This window comes from Dipodomys merriami, unplaced genomic scaffold (assembly GCF_024711535.1).
Source record: "Dipodomys merriami isolate MVZ:Mamm:240054 unplaced genomic scaffold, mDipMer1.0.p SCAF_1, whole genome shotgun sequence".
Taxonomy (NCBI): domain Eukaryota; kingdom Metazoa; phylum Chordata; class Mammalia; order Rodentia; family Heteromyidae; genus Dipodomys; species Dipodomys merriami.
This window is the reverse complement of record NW_027202270.1, coordinates 102,614,936-102,642,765: the sequence shown is the minus strand read 5'-3', so window position 1 is coordinate 102,642,765 and position 27,830 is coordinate 102,614,936. Positions and strand designations below refer to the sequence as shown.

At 45.6% G+C, this 27,830-nt stretch overlaps 1 protein-coding gene across 2 annotated transcripts in view; it reads right to left on the bottom strand.

The window, feature by feature from the left end:
* Positions 1-21,905: 21,905 nt before the first annotated feature.
* Psma6 (proteasome 20S subunit alpha 6) overlaps positions 21,906-27,830 on the bottom strand; it is a 29,593-nt gene continuing 23,668 nt past the window's right edge. For both annotated transcript variants that reach the window (XM_070026665.1, XM_070026663.1), the window contains exons 5-7: positions 26,640-26,818; positions 24,113-24,207; positions 21,906-22,127 (exon numbers count right to left, since the gene is read on the bottom strand). In XM_070026665.1, coding sequence (XP_069882766.1) covers positions 22,070-22,127; positions 24,113-24,207; positions 26,640-26,818 — 332 coding nt within the window. In that variant the 3' untranslated portion in view covers positions 21,906-22,069. The remainder of the gene's footprint in view (positions 22,128-24,112; positions 24,208-26,639; positions 26,819-27,830) is intronic.

Below are 27,830 nucleotides of genomic sequence, written 5' to 3'. Positions count from 1 at the left end.
TGGTGACTCACATCTGTAATCCTAGCTACTCAGGACACTGAGATCTGAGGATCACAGTTCGAAGTACATGAGAAAGTACATGAGACTCTCCCCTCCATTAAACTATTCAGAAAAGGCCGGAAGAGGAAGTGGTACTGTGGCTCAAATGGTAGAGCGCTTGCCTTGAGCTGAAGAGCTGAGGGACAGCACCAGGCCCAGAGTTCAAACCCCACTACTGCCAAAACAAAACAAAACAAAACAAAATTTGGGCTGGGAAGGTGGCTCAGTGGTAGAGTGCTTGCCTTGCATGCCTGAGGCCCTGTGTTCGATTCCTCAGCACCACATAAGCAAAAAGAAAAAAGCCGGAAGTGGCGCTGTGGCTCAAATGGTAGAGAGCTAGCCTTGAGCACAAAGAAACTCAGGGACAGTGCCCAGGCCCAGAGTTAAAGCTCTGGGTCCAGCAGGGGAAAAAAAAAGAAAAGGAAAAAGAAAAAAAAGGCAGGAAAGTCTGTAAGATGTAAGACTCTTATCTCCAATTAACTACCAAAAAAATAGCTGTAAAGTCATGAGTTAACTGAAGAAGGGGAAAAAACATTTGTCTAGTTTAGTACAAGAATTAGTGGCAGTCTAAAAAAGCAACTTACCCCATGTCTCAATCCACTCCATCCCAAATGGACCAGCGGGCTGGGTAGGTGGCTCAGTGGTAGAGTGCTTGCCTTGCATGCATGAGGCCCTGGGTTTGATTCCTCAGCACCATAGAAGCAGAAAAATCCGGAAATGGTGCTATGGCTCAAGTGGTAGCGTGCTAGCCTTGAGCTGAAGAGCTGAGGGACAGTGCCCAGACCCAGAGTTCAGGACCCACAACCGACAAAAAAAAAAAAAAAAAGCTGTAAGTAGAGCTGTGTCTCAAGAGGTAGAACACTAGCCTTGAGCAGAAAAGTTCAAGGACAGCATCTGGCCCTGAGTGCAAGCCCTAGGACCAACAACAAAACAACTCACAACAAAAAATAATAAAGTCCTACCTGAAAAATAAAAACAGAAAGACCTGGGACTGACTCAAGTGATTGCATTCATGCCTAGTAAATGTAACAATTTTAACCCTAGCTACTCAGGAAGCTAAGATCTTAAGATTAGGGTTAGAAGGCAGCCCATGCAGACAAATTCATAAGACCTTCTTGCCAATTCATTAGTCAAGTTCAGAAATAGATATGTGGCTCAAGTGGTAGAGTGCCAAGTAAAAAAAGTCCAGCAAGAGTGCAAGGCTAAAATATTGGCACAAAAAATAAATTAAAAATTATTGGTGCTCATGCCTCTAATCCTATACACTCAGGAGGTTGAGACCTGAGGATCAAAGCTCAAAACCAGCTTAGGGAGGAACCTCTGTGAGACTCTTATTTCCAATGATCTACCAGAAAGCCAGAAATTCCGGTGTGGCACAAGTGGTAGAATGCCAGGCTTAAGCAGTGGTAGGCCTTGATTTCAAGCCCCAGTACTGGCACTAAAAGTATATATTAAGTGTGTAAGGATTAATCTTTGTACATCAACCTTTCCTTCTTTTAATTCCTATTCCCCAGAGATGGCAGACATTTGATCTCAGTAAGTCGAGGATTTGGCCAATTCTCTTTCCCTTAGGCCCATTTCTGGGATCTCCTTTGCCTAGGTGCAGTGATACTACATGGCAGTAGGGTGGGGCTTATTTGATCCTAGGCCTGCTCTCCACTTGACATCTGCTGGGCTTCCCTGTGTGGCCACTTCTGGGATAGACTATCACTTCTTCAGTATAGGGCTTCTCTGCAGCTGCTCTCCCTGGCTGGTGCCATCCCAAACACACAGGCTTCTTTCTTGACTATGCAGAGGCCCAGCTGCCTGGACATGTCCAATATAGCCCTTGGCTACCTCAGCTAGCTTATCCCAGGAAGCATAGGCAGAGGCCCCGTCCTCAGGAATCTACCACTACCCCTGTACAGATCACCACAACTCTGCCCTCCTCCCCAGCCCAGGGATAGAGACACCTCAGGAATTCTCTTTAAGCAGCTTTTCCAAATCTAGGCCTGTGTCTTTTACCTCCCTCCAAGTACTTCAAATTCTGAAACTCAGAGAACTGGAAGACATTTTTATTTTTCTTTCTGAATTTTTCCTCCTCTTTAGCTGTTCCTTGCTTGTACTTTTCTCAGATCCTCCGCTGACAGCTGACAACACCCGGGGAGCAGCTGTGGTTAGTCAGATTAAGGGTGCCCCCTTCCTGGGAAGCCCTTGGTAGGTGGGGACTGGCCCATCTTGCTGGCCTCTATGGCTCTCAGCTTGTGGGCCTGCATATCTTGGGCACTAAAGCTGGGTAGTATTGACTTTTTTCTGTGGGAAGTATGTGTGCTGGCTAAGCAGACACTCTACCACTTGAGCTTCACCCCGCATTTTACTTTTTGAATTTGTTTTCCAGATAGGGTCTCTCGCTTTTGCCTGAACTGGCTTCCCATAATGAGCTTCCTACCTGTGGCTCCTGAGTAGCTGGGATTACAGGTTATTGGCTATCATGCCCAGCCCTGCCTTTTAGTTTTAATGAATCAGGCTAGTCTCTCCAAGCAGGTGTAGAAGAGTGGGGCTTCATATATTCAGAGTGCCCCTCCACTGACCCTCAAGAAATGGGGGTGGGGACTTGGAATTTGGCTGAGTATAGAGTGCTTGCTTAGCATGAGTGCAGCTCCAGGGTCAGTTCCTCAGTACTACAGAAACAGAAACAGCTGGCAGTGGTGGTGTGGCTCAAAGTGGTAGAGTGGTAGCCTTGAGCAAACAGAAGCTCAGGGACAGTGCCAAGGCCCAGAGTTCAAGCCCCAGGACAAGAAAGAAAGAAAGAAAAAGAAAGAAAGAAAGAAAGAAAGAAAGAAAGAAAGAAAGAAAGAAAGAAGAGAGAGAGAGAGAGAGAGAGAGAGAAAGAAAGAAAGAAAGAAAGAAAGAAAGAAAGAAAGAAAGAAAGAAAGAAAGAAAGAAAGAAAGAAGGGAGGGAGGGAGGGAGGGAGAGAGGGAGGGAAGGAAGGAAGGAAAGAAGGAAAGGAAGGAAGGAAGGAAGGAAGGAAGGAAGGAAGGAAGGAAGGAAGGAAGGAAGGAAGGAAGGGAAGGTGGGAAGTTCAAGAGAGAGATGTCCTTCTCCCCATGTGCATGGTACTCAGCCTCCATCTCTGCTTTGCTGTTTGGTTTTGTGTTTGTTTTTTCAGACTAAGAGGCTGGCCTGTATAAATGGCCTCATCACACACAGCAATCTGGACTCCAGGGAAGAGGAACCTGTGCAAGGCCAATCTCCCTAACTAGTCTCCAGCCCTTCTTTTCTTGTTTTTGAATTAGTATACATTTGTATCATGAGGGCATTTCATTGTGAGATTTCCATACATGCACACAGTGCACTTTGAATAAAATCACCCTCTCCAGGCTGGGAAGGTGGCTCAGTGGTAGAGTGCTTACCTTGCATGCATGAAGCCCTGGGTTCGATTCCTCAGCACCACATAAGCAGAAAAAGCTGGAAGTGGTGCTGTGGCTCAAATGGTAGAGGGCTAGCTTTGAGCTGAATCGCTTAGGGACAGTGCCCGGGATGAGTTCAGACCCCATGACCAACAACAACAACAAAAAATCTCCCTCTCCAGGGGCTAGGAAGGTGGCTCAGTGGTAGAGCGCTTGCCTTGAATGCCTGAGGCCCTGGGTTCGATTCCTCAACACCACATAAGCAAAAAGAAAAAAGCCGGAAGTGGTGCTGTGGCTCAAGTGGTAGAGCACTAGCCTTGAGCTGAAGAGCTGGGGGACAGCGCCCAGGCCCAGAGTTCAGGCCCCACGACCGGACCTCCCCCCCCCAAAAAAATCTCCCTCTCCAGCACATTTCCATTTCTCCTTTCCCTTCCCTTCCCTACCCTCCCCTCCCTTCCCCTCCCCTCCTTTCTTTCTCTCTCTCTCTGTATGAGTGTGCTGGGGGCTTGAATTCTGCTCTTGCTTAGCATTTTCATTTTCATTCAACGCTGGGGCTCTACCACTTGAGCTACACTTTTACTTCTGGCTTTTTTGCTAGTTAACTGGAGGTGATAGTCTCTTGGATTTGGCTTCAAACTGGGATCCTCATATCTAAGCCTGAATACAGGCATGAGCTACTAGTGTCCAGCTCAAGCTTTATTGGTGTGTGGGTGTGTGTGTGTATGTGTGTGAGTGTGTGTTGGTACTGGAGCTTGAACTCATTCTTGTGTTCTCACTTAGCTTTTTTTGTTGTTGTTGTTGGCCGTGGAGCTTGAACTCTACGCTTGGGTGCTATCCCCGACCCCTTCAGCTCAAGGCAAGTACTCTACCACTTGAGCCACAGCGCCACTTCCAGTTTTCTAGTGATTAATTGAAGATAAGTCTCACAGACTTTTCTGCCGGGGCTGGCTTTGAACTGTGATCCTCAGCTCTCAGCCTCCTTAGTAGCTAGGATTACAGGCATGAGCCACCGGTGCCTGGCTTTCTCACTTGACTTTTTATTTCTCTCAAGGCTGGTGTGCTACCACTTAGCTACACTTCTGCTTCCAAGACTTTACTGTACACCCTTTGTACCCATTGAAATCTAAAAAAAAAAAAAAAAAAACAAACCCTAAAATTAAGAACATGATAAGTAAATTGATAAGACCCAAGACAACTGGAGCTTTGTTCTACTCTGGTTTGTTTTGGCCTGGTTAAATGGGGATGGTTTACAAAGCTGGGTAGAGAATAAACTCAGGGCTGTGCAGCAGCCTAGGATCACAACAAAAACACTACTATTACTTACTAGAGTCTAGGAAAGAAGCTGTGACCTTCCTTCCAGGGTCATAGGCCAGCCTGGGCAACTTCACAGCCAGGGCATCTGGGGTATGAATACAGACTTCCTCTCTTCCCTCCCTTTGATCTCTCTCTGGATGGCCTGTCCATTGACTAACACCAAAAGGCAGCCAGAGGTCAAGAGTACTCGTCCATGTAGCCAGGAGCCAGCCTGCCTGGGTGTGCAGCCAGCTCCCCTACCGAGTGTCTTAAGCATGGTGATCTATCACAAGGGGATAAGAAACACACATATCTGAGAAGGGTGGTATGAGAACAAAACTCTCTAACCCACGCAGAGTGCTGAGAACAGTGCTGATGACAAACGCTTCCATTTTCTATGGCTTCTGCCAAGGCCAGATTCCTATGCAAGGCAGCCTGAGGAAGCCAGCAGCGGGGGTCAGGTCGGCAGGCCATGGGAATATCATTATACTAACCTATTCATTGAGCATCTCTACATGTCAGGACTGAGCTTCCCCCTCACCCACAGCCTGTGTGGAGTCTTCCTGGTCTTACAGAGGAGGTGACTAAAGCTGGGGGGGGGGGGCACTCCTTGCCCAAGGTCACACAGCGAACAGCACAGCCCAGCCCTCAATGCTATTCCCTTCCCAGCAGCTAAGTGTTCTCTTTTAGAAAATCGGATCCCAAACAGTACTTACAAAGTGCAATGTGAAAAATTAAAATTGAGAACTTCCTGTCTTTTGTGGAATTTCGTCTGAGCTCGTCAGGCATCTAAGTAATTTTACAAGGGTAAATTTCCATTTAAGAATATTGCCAGGGCTGGGTACCACGTTCACACCCAGGATTACACCTGTAATCCTAGCTAGTCAGGAGGCTGGAATCTGAGGATCTAGGTTTGAAGCCAATCTAGGCAGGAAAGTCTGTGAGACTCTTATCTCCAATTAACCACCAGAAAACTGGAAGTGGCAAGGTGGTTCAAGCGGTAGAGCGCTTGCCTTGAGCTGAAGAATTCAAGGACAGCACCCAGGCCTAGAGTTCAAGCCCCACAACCAACAAAAAAAATTAAAAAACAAATAAAATAAAATAGAATTTCGGGGAAGGGAAAATGGAGAGTGGGGGGTGTCTGATCAAGATAATTGTATGGACATGTCAAGATAACTCCCCCTTGTACAATTAATTGATGTTAAAAAAATGATATACAAAAGTAAAACATTGAAGATTATTGTAATTTTATGAAAAATTAAATATAATAAGTGTGTTGAAAAGTACATGCATTTTTTCATAAAAATACTAGGACCATCCTATTCAGTCTGATATAATTAAGAAAGTAAAATAAAGGAATATGTATCAAGAAAAATGCTTCTTCTCTCTGACTGTGGCTTAGTGGTAGAGTGCTTGCTTAGCATTCATGAAGCACTGGGTTCGATTCCTCTGTACCAAATAAACAGAAAAAAATGGAAGTGGAGCTGTGGCACAAGTGGTAGAGTGCTAGCTTTGAGCAAAAGAAGGTCAGGGACAATGCGCAGGCCCTGAGTTCAAGCCCCAGGCCTGGGAAGGAGAAGGAGGAGGGGGACGAGGGGGACGAGGGGGACGAGGGGGACGAGGGAGAGGAGGAGGAGGGGGAGGAGGCGGCAGCTAGAATTCCAGGACCTGGGCACTATCCCTTTGCTCCTTTGCTCTAAGATTGTGCTCTACCACTTAAGCCACAACTCTACTTCCAACATTTTGGTGATGAATTTGAAGATATGATTCTCAAGGACTCTCTTGGTTAAGCTGGTTTTGAACCACAATCCTCAGATCTCAGCCTCCTGAGTAGCTAGTATCCAGCATGCTTTTGCTATTTTTAAACAACAGCATAAGCAGCATATAATACATTTTAATGAGTTGCTCTGGTGTACATGTTATCTTGAAAATTATTTTATTTATTTTTTTTCGGTTGCAGGGCTTGAACTCTGGGCCTGGGTGCTGTCCCTGCGCTCTTCAGCTCAAGGCGAGCTCTACTGCTGGAGCCACAGCCTCACTTCCAGTTTTCTAGTGGTTTATTGGACATGAGTCTCACAGACTTTTCTGCCCGGGCTGGCTTTGAACAGCGATCCTCGGATCTCAGCCTCCTGAGTAGGTAGGATTATAGGTGTGAGCCACCAGAACCCAGCTAAATGTTCTACTTGAAAGATAAACTGGCCAATGAAGAGAGGAGTTAGAAATAGTTTGGGCCACATGTAAAAGGCTTTGACACAGGACTGAACAGTTAGGATCTTCCTCATCAGAAAGTCCAGTGTCCCAGTGAGTTTTGGACAAGAGAATGATGTGACACAACCCAGGTTTTAAGGAAGATTTATCTCATCATGGGGTGACAGTGTCTTTGAGAAGGACAAAAACAGAGAAGGAAGGAAGCCTAATAGCCAAGGGAGAACTTGGAGGAGCAGGCAGGGATTCAGCAACTCTTCTGGCATCCAGAGGGGAAATGGGCCCAGGAGGAAGCTCAGGATCAGAAAACTTTGTCCAATTCAGGTATTACACCTGCTTCCCAAACTGTGTTGTGTATATGTGTGTGTTGTGCATACATGCATTTATGCATGCATGTATGTATGGGTGTGAGAAAGAGAGAGAGAGAAGAGGGGGGAAGAGAAGGAAGGAGAGAAGGAGGGAGCGAGACCAATTCTCAAGTCAGGTCTCATGTCTCAGGCTGGCTCTGAGTATCAGCACAGCTGGGAATCACTCTAGGGCAAAGTAGATACACTTACCAGTGTCTGCCCTGCTGACCTTGGCCACAGGAGCCCAGGTCTGGAAAGAAGGAGGTGGAAGGCAAGGAGTGGAAGGGAAATGAGGTTGTGGCTAATGGAGGTCTTGTGACACACATGGATCAATGGAGCACTGGCTAGCAGGTTCCTCAAAAGCAAAACCACTTGAAACATATCATCTAGAACAGCTGAAGCCCTGTGGCCAACCCCCATTCATCCCTGAAGCTTTGGTTACAGAAACTCCCAGCCAGCAGCTGCCCTTGCAAATGGAGCTTCAACTAGATCATGGAATCAGTAAGGAAGGGTGGCAGGCAAGGCCCTGTAGGGTTAAGGGGGGATTCAGGGAGACAGCTTGTGCTCTACCACTTTGATCCACAGCACCATTTCCACCTTTTTAGTAGTTAGACTTTCCTGCTCAGAGTGGCTTTGAACCAGGATTCTCAGATCTCAGCCTCCTGAGTAGCTAAGATTGCAGGCGTGAGCCACCAACGCCTGGCAGAGCTCTGCATTTTGACTGTCCTCTTCTCGGCTCTTGCTTTTCTCCCGGTGAAGGGAGGTTGGAGGCTCAGCTGTTCGGAAGAGCTGCCAACAAATGGTGAAAGGCAGGGACCTTGGCAAGCAGCATCGCCTCTGTGGGAGCAGAGAGGCTAATTATATTCAGCTGGCAGCCTGGCCTTGGGAATTTCCCGGAGTTCACCCGCCTGCCTGCCCACCACCTCCTTCTGTGGCAGACCAGTGAGGAGGTGGGGACAGAGGGACTAAGAACAGGCAGGGTGAACCTGTGTCAGCTCTGAAGAGGAGCCAGGGCCAGACCGTCCTGCTCCAACCTGGAATGTAACTTTGAGAATCTAGGAGGAGGGGCAAGTCCAGGCCCCTTCCTGGTCCAGGGTCCTGCTAAGGGGAGTTCGAAGTCCAAGGTTCACCCAGCTGGGTTACAGAAGAGCCAGAAAGGGACAGAAGGCTCTGGTACAGAATGTATCGTGCTTGCCTTTTTCCTTTTCCTACAAATCCCAGGGACTTTCCTGGGGTCAGGGCTGCTGTGCGGAGACATGCAGGTGTGAGCCGAGGTATGAGTTGGAGCTAACCCAGCCCGCACTGGGCTGTGTCCATCTGGATAATCGTAGCCATCATCAAACCACACCAAAGACCTGCACAGGCTAGGGAGTGCATGCTGCCTGCCAGGCTGATATCAGGGAAGGCGGCTCTTCAAAAATAAGCAGTAGCTGCCATCTCTGGTGCTCCTCCCCTGATGATGGGTCTGAACAAAGAGGACACTAAGGATGTCTTGGATGTTGTGCAGGATGGCCCAGTGCATCGTTCATTGCATCTGACTCCTCACATGAATTCTCAGCCTAGGGGGTGAACAGCAGTACACTAATAGAAGGCCAGCCTCCTGATCTCTGCCCTGGCTGTGTTCCCACACTCTTCCCTACTTGTGGACTAGCTTCTGTCATGGTGGCAGGACCACTAGTTGGAGTCCAGCCTGAGTGTTTGAGTCGCACAGAACTGGAATGAGATCTGTGCCTGTGGAAGTCTAGGCCATAGTATGGTGTTTGTAGTTGATCTGAAAAATACAGACTGGGGGTAATTTACCTGTTTATTTGTTTTGTTATGCTTTGTTTTCTTTGTAGTGCTGGAGATCAAACTTAGGATCTTATACAAGCCAGGCAAGCACTCTGTCACTGAGCTATATCCCTAGTCCTGGAAAATGTAGTTTGGGGGTAGAGGTGGGGTAGAGCAATGAATTTCACACTTGTCCCTATATAACTCCTCACGCTATTATTATTATTATTATTATTGTCAGTTGTGAGGCCTGAACTTTGGGCCTGGGCACTGTTCTTGAGCTCTTCAGCTCAAGGCTAGCACTCTACCACTTGAGCCACAGCACCACTTCTGACTTTTTCTGTTTATGTGGTGCTGAGGAATCGAACCCAGGGCCTCATGCATGCAAGGCAAGCACTCTACCACTGAGCCACCTTCCCAGCCCCATCTCACGCTATTATTTTATTGTTCTTTTTTTTTTTTTTTTTTTTTGGTCCGTCATGGGGCCTGAGCTCTGGGCCTGGGCGCTGTCCCTCAGTTTTTCAGCTCAAGGCTACTGCTCTACCACCTGAGCCACAGCACCACTTCGACTTTTTCTGCTTATGTGGTGCTGAGGAATCAAACCCAGAGCCTCATGCATGCAAAGCAAGCACTCTACCACTGAGCCACCTTCCCAGCCCCTTATTTTGTTTTTAAGTTTATTTATTGTTTATGTGGTACTGAGGCATCAAACAGGGCCTCATGCATGGTAAGCAAGCACTCTGCCATTAAGCCACATTCCCAGCCCGGTGTTGTTTGCTTGTTTGTTTTTGTCAGTTGTGGGGCTTGAACTCAGGGCCTGGCACAGTCCTTGAGCTCTTTTGCTCAAAGCTAGCCCTCTACCACTTTGATCCACAGTGCCTCTTCTGGGTTTTGAGTGGTTTATTGGAGATAAGAGTCCCATGAACTTCCCTGCCTAGGCTGGCTTCAAACCATGATCTTTAGATCTTAGCCTCCTGAGTAGCTAGCATTACAGGCATGAGCCACCAGCGCCTGGCCCAATGTTTTATTTATTTATTTATTTTGTCGGTTGTGGGGCTTGAACTCTGGGCTTGGGCACTGTCCCTGCGCTCTTCAGCTCAAGGCAAGTGCTCTACCACTTGAGCCACAGCACCACTTCCAGTTTTCTAGTGGTTTATGGAGATAAGAGTCTCACAGACTTTCCTGCCTGGGCTGGCTTTGAACTGTGAACCGTGATCCTCAGATCTCAGCCTCCTTAGTAGCTAGGATTACAGGTGCGAGCCACCGGTGCCTGGCTACTTTTTGTCTTTTTACGGGGTTTTGTTTTTTTGTTTTTGTCAGTCATAGGGCTTGAACTCTGGGTCTGGGTGCTGTCCCTGAGTTCTTCAGCTCAAGCATGCACTCTACTACTTGAGCCACAGCACCACTTCCAGTTTTCTGGTGGTGGTTAATTGGAGATAAGGCTCTCTCAGACTTTTCTGCCTGGGCTGGCTTTGAACTGTGATCCTTAGATCTCAGCCTCCAGAAGAGCTGGGATGACACGTGTGAGCCATCGGCAGGCTTTTCACAGACTTCACATGGACAAAAATGAGTCTCAAAGCCCTATTCACAGCAAACATCTCGGGACACTGCCCTCCCGACATCACCTCTGAGGACCCTGAAGGGAAGCAAACGTACCACGTCCTCACATTCATGAGCTGCAATCTGGTGGAAAGGCAGGATAGGAGACAAGGGAACAAACACAAGATAATGGCAAATTGCAAAGGCATCAGGAAGACATAACCTGCTAAAGCAGACAGCAATGCACGTCTTCCAAGTGCTCCAGATGTGACTAAGCTTGTTTTACTCTACATACTTGTGAGATGATTTTCAGAAAATTCACCACCCCCACCCCCCCAATGCAGGGCAAGGAAAAATATACTTTAAACTATCTCCAGACCTCAGAGCTAAAGCAGACACCAACTTCCCTGCACACCTTTCCAGCTGTCACAGGGGCAAAGCCTGCATGCTCCTAGAAGTCAGAGGGAGGGAAAGAGTACTCAATTCCTGGGTATGTGGTATTTTCACTCATTGGCTAGCCTTCTACCAACACAGCCACACCTCCAGTCTGAGATAGAGTTGGATTTTGAACAGTGGTTTTGAAAGATGAATTCAAATGGTCAGGCTGCTGTGGGGAAGCCCCGCTTGGCACGGAGTGCAGAGGAGGGAACAAAGGCTGACATAGGAACTGGAAGAAAGTAGATGTACTGGACTCGGGGATCGGGGCAGCAGGCACAGGAAGGAGGGAAGGTGAAGGCCAAGCTGAGGAGGGCACCAGGGATCCTGCCAGGGCAAGAGTCCAGGCAACACTCAAGGGAAGATGCCAGCTCTCTGGGAAACCTTCCCCTCCCTGCTACCTCTGCAGCTGCTTCTGCGTCTCTCTCTGGGGTTTCCCCAAACTGTCAACTAGCCAGAGTGCTGCAGGGCAAGGGCACGGCAGAGCACAGCCAAGGCAAAGGGGAGGAGGACTCTGGAGAGGCCTCCTGGGAGGAGTCTGGCTTATTCTTCTGCAACACCAGGGCACAGAGATGCATTGCTGCTGTTGCCACTGCTGCTGATCTAGTTATGAACCTGGGAATGAAGCCGTTGTCTAAGGAAGAGGAAATGGGTGCTTTGGACAGAGTTGCCTAGTCTGGCTTGACTGTGCAAGCAACAGTTCTCAAACTCAGTCTGTGAGGGCTACCTGGGCTTAGGAGCTTCTTAGCATGAAAATTCCTTGGTCTTTGCCATGAGGATATCTAGGATGGCCCCAGGTATGTGCAATTTGAAGACGCATCTGGAGATTCTGATGGGACAGCAGGTCCTGGCCTGGAGCCACTCTGGCTGGTGATGAAGGTGGGAATGAAATGCAGAGGCCTAAGTTAGGAAGGTCAAGGAAGCTTTCCTTATCAGTAACTCCCCTCTAGGGGCACAGAGGGTGGAGCAGAGGTGCATGCAAATTTTTGGTGGCAAATGACCTCACCACACAAGTTTGTGGCTTTCAGTTAAGAGTCTTAGTTGCAAAATTGCACTTGTAATTCTGCAGTACAGTGTTTGCTTCATATGCACTGAGAGTTTGAGGCTCTGGGTTCAATCCCCAGCAAAACACACAGTTTTTCTCTTTCTTACTCTCTCTGTCTCTGTCTCTCTATCTCTGTCTCTGTCTCGGTGTCTCTCTTTCCTCTTTCTCCTCTCCCCTGCTGTCTTCTGCACCCTGGGCATGGGTGGTAAGGCCCTGCTTGTAAGGTCACCAGGTCTTTTCTGAGGCTGTGCAGAACAAAGCCTGTGCTAGGACTTGCCACATGGTCTATCTCAGAATCTCTGATTTTGCCCCGACAATTGTCCCACCTACTTGGTCTCATTCTAGCTCTTGCCTGTGTCTTGTGTCCCTCAATGGTAGCCATGAGAAAATGTTAGGAGGGACTGCCTTCCCCTAGTGGGAGACAGGCCCATAGGCCAAACCCAAGGGCCCTAAAGTGAATAAGGAAGTTACTTGGCTTGCTTGTGTGTGGCGGGGGGGGGGGGGGGGGGAGAGAAGGGAGAGGGGGACGTGCATGCTTGTGCCAGTACTGGGGCTTGGACTCAGGGCCTCACATGCTTGCTTAGCATTTTTACTCAAGGCTGGTACTCTACCACTTGAGCCATACCCCCACTTCTGGTTTTGGCTGGTTAATTGGAGATAGAAGTTTCACAGACTTTCCTGCCTGGGCTGGCTTTGAACTGTGATCCTCAGATCTCATCTTCCTGAGTAGCTAGGATTACAAGTGTGAGCTACAGGCATGAGCCACCAATGCCCAGTTTGACTTACTTCTTATAAGAACATATACCTTATCTGTCTATATTCTTGTTTGGGGAATTGATGATATAAAAATGGGAAAGCTCTCTCTGATCTATCATTAACATCTGTTGAGGTCCAGTCTCACTAAGCAGACCTAGGCCAATCCAGGGAGCCTAACGGAATACCAGTGCTCATATCTTTCGAGGGTCTCCAAGGAGCCTTTGGGACCTTATTTATTTATGTATTTATTTGTGTGTGTGTGTGTGTGTGTGTGTGTGTGTGTGTGTGCATGAGAGTGTACCAGTAGTCTTGAACTTAGGGCATGGATGCTGTTCCTGAGCTTTTATGCTCAAGGCTAGTGCTCTGCCACTGAGCGCTCTACTGCTAGTGCTCTACAGCTACACTTCCAGTCCTTCTGGTAGTTAACTGGATATAAGAGTCTTACAGACCTTTCTGCCTGGGCTATGAGCTGTGATCCTCAGATCTCAGCCTCCTGAAAAGCTAGGATTAAAGCATAAAGTCACCAGTGCTGGGCCTAGGACCCCAAAGTTCTGAAACTTGGAATTTGGAGATGGGTAAGACTCGGGACCAACTGTATTTGATTCTACAAGGTGAAGATTGCATATACATGAGACTCAAGGTCACTCATTGAACTTGAACTCCATCTAGCTTTGAATCACCACACCAAATGGTGACCTTGATGCAGTCACCAACCTCTGTGAGCCACAAGAATCCCAGGTGCCAGGCAAGAAAACAATCACCTCATAGGATTGCTATTGAGAGAGTCAAGAAGATAGTGTTTATGTTCAGCGCCTACCTGAGGGCTGGCACATAGTAGATGGACAGGGTGGGTTCCTACCACCTGTCCTTAGGAGCAGGAGTACTGCATTCCTCTCCTGAGTGATCTGAGCTTGGTTACTGGAGGCGGCGGCAGCCAGGCAGGAAGGGCACTGTGAGAACAGACAGCCTTGCAGCAGATCCTCACTTGGAGGCCATGGGATAGCCAGGTGAGGCCTGGAAGAACTCTAACAGAGTCATAAGAGGGTTTTAGCATCAATCCAATAGGGCTTCATATTTCTTTATCAACACACATTCTGCTCTGACAAGACATCTCCCTGTGGCCCATCTCCAGGGCCCTTGCTCCCTACCCCCTCCTCATATCATGTGGCCCAGGACACGTAGGTACAGCAGGCAGGACGTGGTAGCCGGTCTGTCGCTGGTTACAAGCTCCTTGTTGAAGGACTAAGACAGCGAGGCCCAGTCTACTGACAGCATCGCAGCAGATCAGCTGCCTTTCTAGGGTTCCTCCTTCGCCTCTTCCTGGGTTTCAGATCTGTTTGTCCGAGAATTTTTACCTGTGCTCTACACAGAGCAAGTTGAACTTAGGTAAGTGGAGATAAATGGTACTATGAACTTGAATATAAACGGTGTGTGTGAGTGTGTGTGTGTGTGTGTGTGTGTGTGTGTGTGTGCACATGTGCGTGCATGCGCGTGCTCTCACACATGCATGCTGGGGCTTGAACCTCAAGGTTTCACATGCATGCTTAGCTTTTTTGTTCAAGGTTGGTGCGTTACCACTGGAGCCATACCTTCTGGCTTTTGTCTGGTTAATTGGTGGTAAGAGTCTCTTGGATTTGTCTGCCTGAGCTGGCTTCAAATCAGGATCTCAGATCTTAGCCTCCTGAGTAGCTAACGCTTATAGGTGTGAGCCACTGGTGCCTGCCTGGATGAATGCAAACTTGAATGTGTACAAGGCACTTCTACAGGAAAGACTGCAGCATGTGGAGGTTTTGTGTGGCCTTTCACTGGGTTAAGGCAGCTTCCTTCTGATGCAAAGCTAAGGCCTTTTCAGGAAGGTGCTAGTTGCCTGAGAGGCCCAGGAACATGCATTATTTTGTGTCAACAAGCACATTCCTGGAGATTTTTGGAAGAGCTGGAAGTTGCCCTAAGGGAAAGCAAAAGGAAACAGGAGAGCAGGTGGCCAGGAGAAAACAGGTGTGGGCAGATATAGACGTGAAGTCCACCGGACCTGGGCTCTTGATTGAGGGACATTCAAAGCCTTGAATTCTTCTTCCATCCTTGTAGGCTGCAGATGGGGAGTCAGGACCCTGAACAGACCTGATCACTCCTGTGCTGTCTTTTCTAACCTACAGGAGAGCTTGCCCAATGCAAGATGATCTAAAGATCTGCCAACCAGGCTGTAGAATAAGATGGAAAATTCCTATAGTGTTCCTGCAGTTAAGGCTGCAACTGAGGCCAGGAGCAGCCAGCACTGTACTCTTCTCAGGCCTGACCTGCAGGGTCCCACCATGAGGACTGGCAGCTAAGGGGCTGGGGCAATAGCAGTTCAACAGCCATGGGGATGGGAATGGAGACCCAGCCTTGAACTTTCCACTCTGTACTTCTCTCTCTAGAACTACTCGGATTGGGCCTTGTGGTGTGTGGGAGTGGGTTGGCAATGATGGAGAAGCAATAAGAAAATGAAAAAGGACAGACCGACTTTACGTAAAGGTCCAACAACCCACTAAAATAGGCTGAGAATCTGGAAAACAAAACAAAGCAAAACAAAAAGCCATGCCTTGTTGGGCACTGGTAGCTCACATTTGTAATCCTAGCAATTCAGAGGCTGGGATGTGAGAATTGAAGTTTGAAACCAGCCCAAGCAAACAAATCAGAGAAACTCTTACCTCCAATTAACCAGCCAAATAAGTACATGTGGAGATGTGGCTCAAGTGGTACAGCACCAGTATTAAGTCGAAAAAGCCAAGTGAGAGCCTGAGATTCCTCCTTCAAGCCCCAGTATCTGCACCAAGTAGAAACTAACTAAATCAATTAATTAAAACCAAGCAGCATTCCACAAGCATGTCAAGATTTTAAATTGGAGCAACTGCTAGGCACCAGTAGCTCATGCCTGTCATCCTAGCTACTCAGGAAGCCGAAATCTGAGGATTGCAGATTGAAGCCAGCCTAGGCAGGGAAGTTTATTTCCAATTAACGTTTATTATGAAACTTTATTTCCAATTAACCAGCAAAAAGCCAGAAGTAGAGCTATGGCTCAAGTGGTAAAGCACCAGCCTTGAATGAAAAAACTAAGGGACAGCCACCATGTCCTGAGTTCAAGCCGTCATAAGGGCACAAGTGCACACACGCACGCACGCACGCGCGCACACACACACACACACACACACATGCAAAATTAACTATTACAACTCAGTTTCATACTCTAAAGTTCAACCAGTGCTGGCTAACATAACACAATATTATCCTGGGGCTTTGGAGCTGCACATCCATGGTACCTACTATGTGCCGGGGAGGGCCATAGGGAGTTGCTCATTCAATCTAGTTGATAAGGAGCTCACCAGCAGGAGGACATGCTTGATGTCCACAGAAAAGCCCCCAGCGACTACTCTTCCTGTTTCTCCTAGGACAAATGGAGAAAGTACTGGCACAGGCTATTTCCAAGGCTCTGGAGATTCAGGTGTTTACTGGTCAGGGCTCTCCAAGGCAGGAGCCTCCCAGTCCCTGTACCCCAGAGAGATAAGAAGGATCCGGGTGTCAGCAGAAGTGTTCTCTGGACCCTTGGCCAGGAGCCTAGCACCAGGCTCCCTCACGTGGCACCACGGAAGTTTGTTTCCCACTCTCTCCCCTGCTCTTCACAGCCCCTACGGGCTCCTCCATCTTGGCCCCTCCTTTTTCAGCTCCCCTTGACTCAAGTCTTTCCATCTGCTCCACTCCTCCTGGGTTTGGGTGCAGGTCAGGAGCCTTGTGTTAGGGTTTAGATGAACAAGGACCACAAGGATCCTTGAGAGCTCTGCAGGCTCTAGGACCGAAGGGGATGGGAGACAACCCTGAGCTCAGGCTGCTCCTCAGAGCTCTAGGAGATGGTTTTGGCTCATGGGAGAAGCTTGCTTCTTGATGCCATCTGTGTGCTCCTCCAGACGGACAAGGTTCAAGTCAGGACAGGGCTTTCCCTAAAGGCCAGACATTCTCCAAGGAAAGAGCCACAAACTGTGATAGAGGAGCAAGAAACGTCTTCACAGGGAAAGAAGTAGGAAGTAAGTTCCCTAGCTGACATATCCAAAATTTGGATCTTGTGACTTAAAAAGCCAATATACTATGGAATTTGAGGGTAGAGACGGGGCAGGGGGAGAACAAAGGAAGGGGTGAAATTGACCAAGAAGCATTGTACTACTTATAATCTGATGTATGAAAATGTAACCCCTACAATGTACAATGTACAACTACTTAATAATAAAAGCCAACATAGCCATCTCTGTGTGTGTGTGTGTGTGTGTGTGTGTGTGTGCTAGCCATGGGGACTGAACTCATGGCCTAGGCACTGTCTCTGAGCCTTTTCTCCCCAGAGCTTTTTTTTGTTGTTGTTCAGGGCTACCACTCTACCATTTGAGCTACTGATATATTTACAGCATTTTTGGTAGATAATTGATGATAAGAGTGTATCATGGAATTTCCTGCCTAGGCTGGCTTTGAACCTTGAACCTCAGATCACAGCTTCCTGAGTAGCTAGGATTATAGGCCTGAGCCACTAGCACCCAGCTCTTAACTATCTTCAAAATGTTCCTTCCTCCCCAGAAACAAGTACCAGCCAGTCTTCACAGGGCTACCTTAGCAGTGTGGCCCAGTTATACTGTGCCAGGCAAACATGTTCCTGATGGAAGGTATTCACTAGACAGCTAAATCTTGTCCATGACTGAGGTGCTGGACTCTCTCCCTGAAAAACCCCAGCAAGGCTGAGCACTCTGAGATTGTTAGCTGGGTCTCCCCCCAAATCATCCCTACTCTGCCCAGGGAAACCAAATCTTTCCTGTTCTTCTGCTTCTCCTTTTTTTATCCTCAATCAGATAGTAATAAAAGCTTAATCATTGAAGCATTTGGTAAAACCTACACAACCGGTTAACTCTGAGGTTAGGAGATCACCTCATGCAAAAAGTTTCTGGGTGAAGGATGCCACTAGTTCAAACAATTTTCTTGAGGTAACTTACTGCTCAAAAGGAGCATCAACAGCTTCATCAAAGTTTAGGCAGCCCAACTTGGCATCTGGGGACAAGGGCCTTTGCTCCAAAGGCATATTTCCCTATATTTCCTTTGTATCCTTTTGGACCTCGGAGAGGCCTCTCAGGGTCAGGGGGCTGCAGAAATTCTTGAAAGGGGATCCCACCATGGGTTGCTATGCAGCTGTGCTTCTGAGATGGGTTGATCATTGTTAGGCATTTGCATGTTTTACTGCCTCCAGTGGCTGGAGGAGTCCCGGAAGAGGTCAGCAAAGACTTAGATGATAGAAGCCTTATGCACAGTGTGACTGTCCAAGACCCAGCAGATTCCTCAGCACACTGGTAAAATGCCCACTGGCTGAAGTGGCAGAGCAGGGATGAGCCCTAAATATAACTGCCTTTTTTTTTCTTCTTTTTTTGGGGGGGTCGGGTGAGGTTCTGGGTCTGGAAATAATGGCCTCATGCCTGCTAGACAGGTGCTCTGCCTCTTAAGCTCCTCACCCCCATTACAACTGCTCTTGCAATAGCAAATATCAGACGTGAAGGGAGGTTTTCCGAGTAGCATCCGAGCCCAGAGCAGCATCCTGAGAGACTGCTCTGTGACAGGCCCAGCATGGAAACTTGTCTCGGATACTTTTTAAAATTCCCCTCGTGCTTCTCACGTTAAAGTCTGCCAGGAACCACCACGTTTCAGCTTAGAAGTCTTCACTGTTTACCCTCATAAGATGTGGGCATGGAAACACGGTATTTACAGAGAATTTCAGCCATACTGAACTCTTGATTTCTTTTTCTTTGGTAGGATCGCTCGGCTCTTCTTTGAGTCAGAACCAAGCACCAGCACGCAATGCAATGGTAGTGTCACCTTGCCTCAAGAGATCAGGCAAGGCTAGGTTCTAGGAACCTGGGGTGGGAGGTGACACCATTCCTACCGGGTGGTTCATTCGTGGGAGTAGAGCTGATGAGAGCGCCCGGAAGCATCGCTGGCTGTGCGCTTCCTCACGCACGCGCTTTGTGTAGTGGGGGGGAAAATGCCCTGGGACCAAGCTTTACGCATGCGCAGAGAACGGGGCTCCCTGGCTCTGTTATGGGTCGAAACTAAAGAAAGCAAGGGGGTTCACACAGGGCTTGAAGGAGTTCTGACTGGCAAAGAGCAAGGCTGCTTTCCAGGTAATGGTACTGTTAGATGCAGCAACACCTAAGAATTGGAACAAAACAACCCATTCCTTTTCTTTTGGCTTTTTGGGGGTAGGGGGTGGAGGGTGCTGGTGCTGGTACTGGGGCTTGAGCTCAGGGCCTGGGTGCTGTTTCAGCTTTCTTATGCAGGTCTAGTGCTCTACCACCTAAGCCACACCTCCACTTCTGGCTTTTGGTGGTTAATTGGATTTAAGGCTTAAGGCCTGGTCTAGTTTAGAACCTCAGATCTTAGCTTCTGAGTAGCTAGGATTACAGGTGTGAGCCAGGAGAGCCAATTTATGTAGCACCCTTGAGGTAGGGTAGTGGAGAGAGGGGATGGGGAAGGAGATTCATGGCATGCTAGGCAAGTGTTTAGCTACCCACTGTGTTTTGTATCCTGTTTCGTATATATTACATATGCAAAGCCCATGAGTTGGCATGTGCCTATGACCTAGCATTCTGGAGACTGAGGCAGTGGAATTCAAAGTTCCAGGACAGCCTGTACTGGCTGTCTCAAAAACTAGCAAAAAAATTGTTTTCCATATTACAAAATATACTTCAATTTTACTTTTTTTTTTTTTTTTGCCAGTTCTGGGATTTGAACTCAGGGCCTGGGCATTGTCCTTCAGGCTGTACTCAAGGCTAGCACTTTACCACTTGAGATACAGTGCCTCTTAAGGCTGAGTAGCTTTGAAGATGAGTCTCACAGGCTTTCCTGCCCAGGCTGGCTTTGAACCACAATCCTCAGATCTCAGCCTCCTGAGTTAAGATTACAGGTGTGAGCCAATGGTGTCCAGCTTTCAGAAATCTTTGTTTTTTTTTCCAGTCATGGGGCTTGAATTCAGGGCCTGGGCGCTGTCCCTAAACTCTTCAGCTCAGGGTGAGCGCTCTACCACTTGAGCCACACCACTTCCAGTTTTCTGGTGGTTAAATGGAGGTCACTCTCACGGATGTTCCTGCCCACACTGGCTTTGAACTGCAATCCTCAAGATTTTAGCCTCCTGAGTAGCTAGGATTAAAGGTGTAAGCCACCAGTCCCAGCTAAATTCATAAATTTTTACAAATAATTTTTTTTGGTGTACATTCCCTCAAGTAGTTTATAATCTCAGCAGTAGCAGCTAGCTTTGGTGTAACCCTAACAACAGTCCCTTTGTAAAACATGTTATTGAATACTTGTACCAAATACCATATATATATTTTTTTAATTTAAATTTTATTTTTTGAGCCCTGGACCTGAGCACTGTCCCTGTGCTCTTCAGCTCAAGGCGAGTGTTGTACTGCTTGAGCCACAGTGCCACTTCTGGTTTTCTAGTGGTTTATTGGAGATAAGTTTCAGACTTTTCTGCATGGGCTGGCTTTGAACTGTGATCCTCAGATCTTAGCCTCCTGAGTACGATTACAGGCATGAGCCACCAGCACCTGGCTTCCTTGTTTTTAAATCTTAGTAATTTGATAGAAAAATATGGTATCATTTAAATTTCAAAATTGATTTGCCTTGTGAAGGCTAAAATGTGTTTGTGACTTGAACTAAGTATCACTATTCCACAATACTGTGAAATTCATATATACTCACTTCTCAATAAAAAAATTATTTAAAAAATTTCAAAATTGAAGTAAACTATTTTCCCAAGTTTGACAAGAAAATTTTCATGACTTGTCATGTTTTGTCAGTTATGGGGCTCAATTGAACTCTGGGCCTGGGTGCTGACCCTGCACTCTTTATTCAGCTCAAGGTGAGTACCACTTTAGCCACAGAGCCACTTCCGGTTTTCTGGTGTCTAACTGGAGGTAGGAGGCTATGGACCTTACTGCCTGGGCTGACTTTGAACTGTGATCTTCAGATCTCAGCCTCCTGAGTAGGTAGGATTACAGACGTGAGCCACCAGTACCTGGCTACTTGATTCTTCTTTTTGCCTGTTTGTTTCTTTTTGTTTGTTTCTCCTTGTGCCAGGCTTTGTGGGCATAGCTCACAAGCCCTTAAACAGACCTCACTTTCCAAATGATGACATTTCTATAGAGCCTAATGGATTTAGAAAGATAATCCCAGAGCAGCAGCTAAGCTGAAGAACATGCTTCCCTGTTAGGAAGCTTGCTTTATTTTTTTGCCGGTCGTGGGGTTTGAACTCTGGGCCTGGGTGCTGTCCCTGAGCTCTTCACCTCAAGGCTAGTGCTATATCACTTGAGCCACAGTGCCACTGCAGTTTTCTGGTTATTTATTGGAGATAAGAGTCTCACGGACTTTCCTGCCTGAGGTTGGTTTTGAACCTCAGATCTCAGCCTCCTTAGTAGCTAGGATTACAGGCATTGAGCCTGGTATAGGAAGCTTTGTTAATCCTGACTCATCTCTGAAGAGGATGTGGTTGAAGTTTCTGGTGGTCACATGTTCATATTATGGCCTTCGTGTGTGGGCCTGGAAGTTATAGAAGCTAACAACTCTGACTTCAGGTATTGGCATTTTATTCAATCAGTAACTACATTGACCTGTGTGAAGTCTCACGTTAGTTTAGTCAGACATATTTCAAAGCACTGTAGTTTCCTATTTATTTATTAATTGTATCCTACTGCTATAGTTTGGCTTGGGGTTGAAGTTTGTTCTTTTGCTTAAACTCAGGGCCTGGGCAATGTTCCTGAGCTCTCTCACTCAAGGCTATCACTTAAGCCACAGCTCCACTTCCGGCTTTTTGGTGGGCATTGGAGATAAGTCTCCTGAGTAGCTAGGATTACAGGCACAAGCCACCAATACCAGCTTGGGCTAAATTCTTTGAGCCAAGGAAACTTGTGTATCAGTTAACAAAAAGACTAAAGTTATGACATAGAAGATGAAAATACTTAAATGCTCTACATGTGCTAAAGGCTTAATACTTAAAACAGGAAGTAAAATAAAAAAGAGAGAGGATATAATTATTTTCCAAAAGCACTGGTTTTATTTATACAGAGTCCTAACCACATTAAGTGGCAGGAGTGGGAGAGGATCCTTTTTCAATCCAGGGGCCTCTATAATGGTGGTCTGCTGTTACCAAACACATAGGCAATTGGCATATGGATGTGGTAAACTAATGACAAGTTTAGTCTCTCTCTGCTAGAGCAACAAGATGAGCATCAATTTCTGCTTCTGTAAGAATCCTAGAAGGCAAAAAACAGTTGGAAACTTTACAATTCTTTTATTATGGAAAATTTAAAGTAATATAAAATTAAGACACACAAAATCAATACACACAACACACATATATACACAGTAGGGAGTAATAGAAAGAGAAATATTTTCTGCTTTCCATGGAGGAAATGGAACAACTTACTATTTTTTTTTCATGTTTATACCACTTGCTTTCAGGTGATTGAACCAAGTAGGAAAAAAATACTACTGAAAAGCTCTATCTGGTATTAAGCTCAATGAATAACTGCCCACATGATCATGACCATGGATCCCTCACAGTAGTGACCTGAGAGATGTATGGAATAGTTAAAATGCCTCCCAGCAGTTCCTAGCACCTGTAGACTTCAGTGTTGTTGTTTTTTTTACTAACCATAATAGCAACCTGAGAAATGGTATGCAAACCACCACATAGGTTACCAGGGAGGAGCTGATGTTAGCAACCAGCATGCATTTAAGTCACCCAAGCTGGTGAGCATAGTAGATTAGTCACTTGGTAAGAACTTGTAGGCAATTCAGCAACTGCAACTCATTAGCTGAAGTCACAATGTGCAGTTTCCAAAGACTTCTGATGAATAGTATTTAATATTGCTTTTCAAAGCTCTGCTGAACCAATAATAAAGCTCTCCATAAAAAATCTCTTTGGAAGAGACAAACGGTACATGCTAAATCCAAAATGATAGGTGATACGACAAAATTAACAGGACTTAAGAAACAACTCCCACTCATCTGGTCGAACCACTACTAAATATCCCCATGCTGCTGATCACATGTATGGTGTATAACATGTGAACACCGTTATATGTTATAGACCGTGATAGACAATTTGCTCCAGGAAAGTTAGAATGAACTTGTGACTTTAAATGAGCATCATTATTCCACAATACTGTGAAATTTGGGAAATTATGTTATCACTTAATCACAATTAAAAAAAAAAAAGAACCTCGGGGAAGGTAGGGAGGGAAGGGATGATGGGGGAAAACAATGGAGGGGGTAACAATGCTCAATAGGAAGTGTACTCATTACCTTGCTCATGTAACTGTAACCCTCTGTATAGTATCTTTACAATAAAAAATTAAAAAAAAAATCTCTTTGGAATCCAATTTCTGTTGTTGAACCCAGGGCCTTGTACATGCTAGTCAAGTGCTCTATCACTGAGATAAAAACCTAGCTTTATTTACCTTTTATTTAAAAAAAGATTAGCATACATTGTAGTATGAAGTTTCAGTATTTTATTTCCTATGAAAAGGTTATTTTGAGCCAGGCACCAGTGGCTCACGCCTGTAATCCTAGCTACTCAGGAGGCTGAGATCTGAGGATCATGGTTCAAAGCCAGAATGGGCAGGAAAGTCTGTCAGACTCTTATCTCCTATAAACCACTAGAAAACCAGAAGTGGTGCTGTGGCTCAAGCGGTAGAGCACTCACCTTGAGCTGAAGAGCACAAGGACAGCGCCCAAGTCCAAAAAAAAAAGTTTTTTTGGCCGGGCGCCGGTGGCTCAAGCCTGTAATCCTAGCTACTCAGGAGGCTGAGATCTGAGGATCGCGGTTCAAAGCCAGCCTGGGCAGGAAAGTCCATGAGACTCTTATCTCCAAAAAACCACTAGGAAACCTTTTGGAAGTGGCACTGTGGCTCAAGCAGTAGAGCGCTCGCCTTGAGCTGAAGAGCTCAGGGACAGTGCCCAAGCCCAGAGTTCAAGCTCCACGACCGACCAAAAAAAAAAAAAAAATTATTTTGTATCACCCCTCTGGTGATAGATATAAAATCACAGAAAAAAAAAAAGGAAAAGTTATCTGTCTTAGAGACTCCAATAATATTTTGGGCTGGGATGAAACCTAGGGCCTTAAGCATAGTACTAAAGCACACTTGAGCTATATTCATTCCAGCCCTTTAATGTTTTTTTTTTTTTTTTTTTTTGCTGCTACCTTCACCTTTCTAGTCTGAAGTTTATAACTCACCTGAATTTAGGATTTTCAACTGTAACCACTCCAACCTCTATCTCTGAAGGTTTGAAGTCAATGGATAGGACAGTAGACAAACATGTAATTGCAGTCTGAAAAGAAAGTATCAACATCAAATTACATTTTTAGAGATTCTATGGTTTTCTCAACTTTATTAAAATAGAACATGTTCACCACAAGCTATATTTCTGCCCCATATTTCAACGATGTAGTTCTACAGCCACATATTACTAACAACTTGCTTAACTCTAATGTGTCACCAACTGACAGTAAATTTGTTTTTATTAATCCAAGCCATAAATTAAAAGAGTATGCTGGGCACCAGTGGCATATGTCTATAATCCTAGCTACTCAGGAAGCTGAGATCTGAGGATCACAATTCAAAGCCAACTTGAGCAGACTCCATAAGACTCTTAGCTCTAATTAATCAAAAATGGGAAGTGAGCTTGATAGGAAATGTACTCCTTACCTTACCTTACTCATGTAACTGTAACCCCGCTCTACAATACCTTTTTTTTGGGGGGGGGGAGGGGAGGTCCGGTCATGGGGCCTGAACTCTGGGCCTGGGCGCTGTCCCTCAGCTCTTCAGCTCAAGGCTAACATTCTACCACTTGAGCCAGAGCGCCACTTCGGGCTTTTTTTTTCTTTTTTCTTATGTGGTGCTGAGGAATCGAACCCAGGGCCTCAGGCATGCAAGGCAAGCGCTCTACTACTGAGCCACCTTCCCAGCCCAAGCCGCTCTACAATATCTTTACAATAAAAAAATATATATATTAAAAAATCATATTAAATAAAAAGAGAAGTGAAGCTGTGGGTCAAAATGATTGAGTGTTGAGCAAAAAAGAGCTCAGGGGCAGTGCCCAGGTCCTGAATTCAAGCCCCAGTTATTGGCACCCCCAGCTCCCCCAAAAAAGCTTATACCTGATGTGATTCATTCATGTCATTATTAAATTAATACATCTTTCAATTAAACAAACTTTCTTTTTTTTTTTTTTTTTGGCCAGTCATGGAGCTTGAACTCAGGACCTAGTCACTGTCCCTGTGCTTCTTTTGCTCAAGGCTAGCACTCTACCACATGAACCACAGTACCACTTTTGGCCTTTTCTGTTTATGTGGTACTGAGAAATTGAACACAGGGCTTCATGCATGCTAGGCAAGCACTCTACTACTAAGCCACATTCCCAAGCCCCACAGCCTCTGTCTTTTATAGAACTAGCTTTACATCTCTTCTTAATATAAGATAAACTGCCAATCAAATACAAAAATATTAAGTAGCAATTTTTTTGCTACTTATATACCAATTTTTTAACACACACACACACACACACACACACACACACACACACACACACACACACACACACACACACACACACACACACACACACACACACACACACGTCTCCAATTTATAATCCTCCTGTCTCAGTTTCCCAGTACTGGAATTACATGTGTGTGTTTAGAAAGGTTTTAATCCCAGATTCTTAAACCTGTTTTTTTTTTTTAAGTTATTTTTTTCTTGGTGCTGGCAATTGAACCCAGGACCTCATTAACCTAGGCAAGTACTAATCATAGAGCTATATACATCCTACTCCTGTTTTGAATTTAATTTCAAGTCCCAATATCATAAAAACCATACAACAAAACCTAAAACACCAACATGAATAATTCCCTTAAGACTCCTTTAGTAGACTTTTGTATCCCAGATATATCTATATATCTATAGTTTTCTGCCAAGTCATTGTGTGAGATTTTTCCATGATTTTGTAGAAATGGATTTGAACTCAAGGCCTGAAGCTTACCAGGAAGGTATTCTTTAAGCCACCCCCTAAACCATTTTGCTGTTATTTGGCTGATAGGGCATCACTTTTTTGCCCAGGCCAACCTGGATTGCTATCTTCCTATTTCTACTTCCCATGTTCTGTTGAGATGACAGGCATGTATTACTTTCATCTTACTGATTAATATGGGGTCTGGGTAACTTTTTGCCCAAGCTGGCCTTGAACTACGATCCTCTCAATTTCTACCTCCTAAATAGCTAGATATAGATATGAACCACCATGCTATGTCTTTGTGGGCATATTCATTCATTGGGACAATTTGCTATAGCTAGAATTTGCTGTGTGGCTACTTGAAAATCATAAAAGCAATATAACTGGGCCTTAAGTATTTCACTTTTGTCTCTCAGTTATAACACCCACACAAGTCTTTGGGCCTGGTTATGATTCTTATTTTTATTCCTTATTTTCAATTTTCAATTTTATTATGTGTTCTGTTACAAAGCCATTTCAAATACACCATAAACTAACATAGGAATTAAGTGAATAAAAATAGTCTTCATTTTCTTGTGTCAGTAGAATGACATCAATTTTACTACTGAGGTGACAAACTTGGGTCTTGTAATACAACTCAAGAATAGCCTTTAGACTACCAATAATGCACAGAACCTCAATGATCTACAGAGAATCTAAATAAATAAATGAAAAATTAAAAAGCAGATAGAAAACCCTTTTGGCTAACTTACTTCAACAGTCTGTTCAAATGTCCAGTCAAATTTCTTCTTCACTTTTTTTTCAAGAAAGCTGGTTGACTCCGTTTGTTTAACTCCTGCTGCAGTAGCTTTAAACCCACAGTAATAACCTGCAGGGTCACACTTGTACACCTGAGGGCCTTGTTCTTCATCTATACCAATCAAAATCATACCTAGAAAGAAAGACTAATTAAATATCTTATACCTTGATACAACAAATTTTCCTGTTCCTTGTAGTATCACATAGATATAATCATTATATGTTGGCCATTATGTGTTTTAAGAAAAGTGACAAAATGCCAGCGCTGGTACCTCATGAGCCTGTAATACTAGCTACTCAGGAGGCTGAGATCTGAGAACCACGGTTCAAAGCCAGCCCTGGCAGGAAATTCCATAAGACCTTTTTCTCCAATTAACTACCATAAAACCGGAAGTGGGGGGTGGCTCAAAGTGTAGAACACTAGCCTTGCGCAAAAAAGCTCAGGGATAGCACCCAGGCCTTGAGTTCAAGACCCACAACCAACCAAAAAAAAAAAAGGAAAAAAAAATTGACCAAATATGTTTATCTCAATAGATACATTTGTCTTTCAGAAAAAGATGTTATATATTTCTATGACATTATTTGAATATTACAAATGTAATTTATATTTTTTTCTAGTCATTGCTACCATCCAAAACTTGTTTGGTTTTTGTCGGTTGGGGGACTTGAACTCTGGGCCTGGGCACTGTCTCTGAACTCTTCAACTCAAGGAGAGTGCTGTACCACCTGAGCCACAGCGCCACTTCGGGTTTTCTGGTAGCTAATTGTAGATAAAAGAGTCTCATGGACTTTCCTGCCCAGGCTGGCTTTGAACCGTGATCCTCAGATCTCAGCTTCCTGAGTAGCTAGGATAAAGGCGTGAGCCACGGGCACCTGGCAAAACTTGTTTATTTGAACCACAATCATTTGTGGTATTACTTGGACAAATATATTAGGAAGATGTTTTCGTAATTCTTTTTTGCAAACAAAAAATAATAGCATATTAAATGGTCTGTAATGTCCAGTTGTTGGCGTGTCCCATCTTCTTTCTTTCTTTTTACCAGTCCTGGGGTTGAACTCAGGGCTTGGGCTCTGTCCCTGAGCCTCTCTGTGCTCAGTGCTAGCAATCTACCAGTTGAGCCACGGTGCCACTTCCAGTTTTTTCT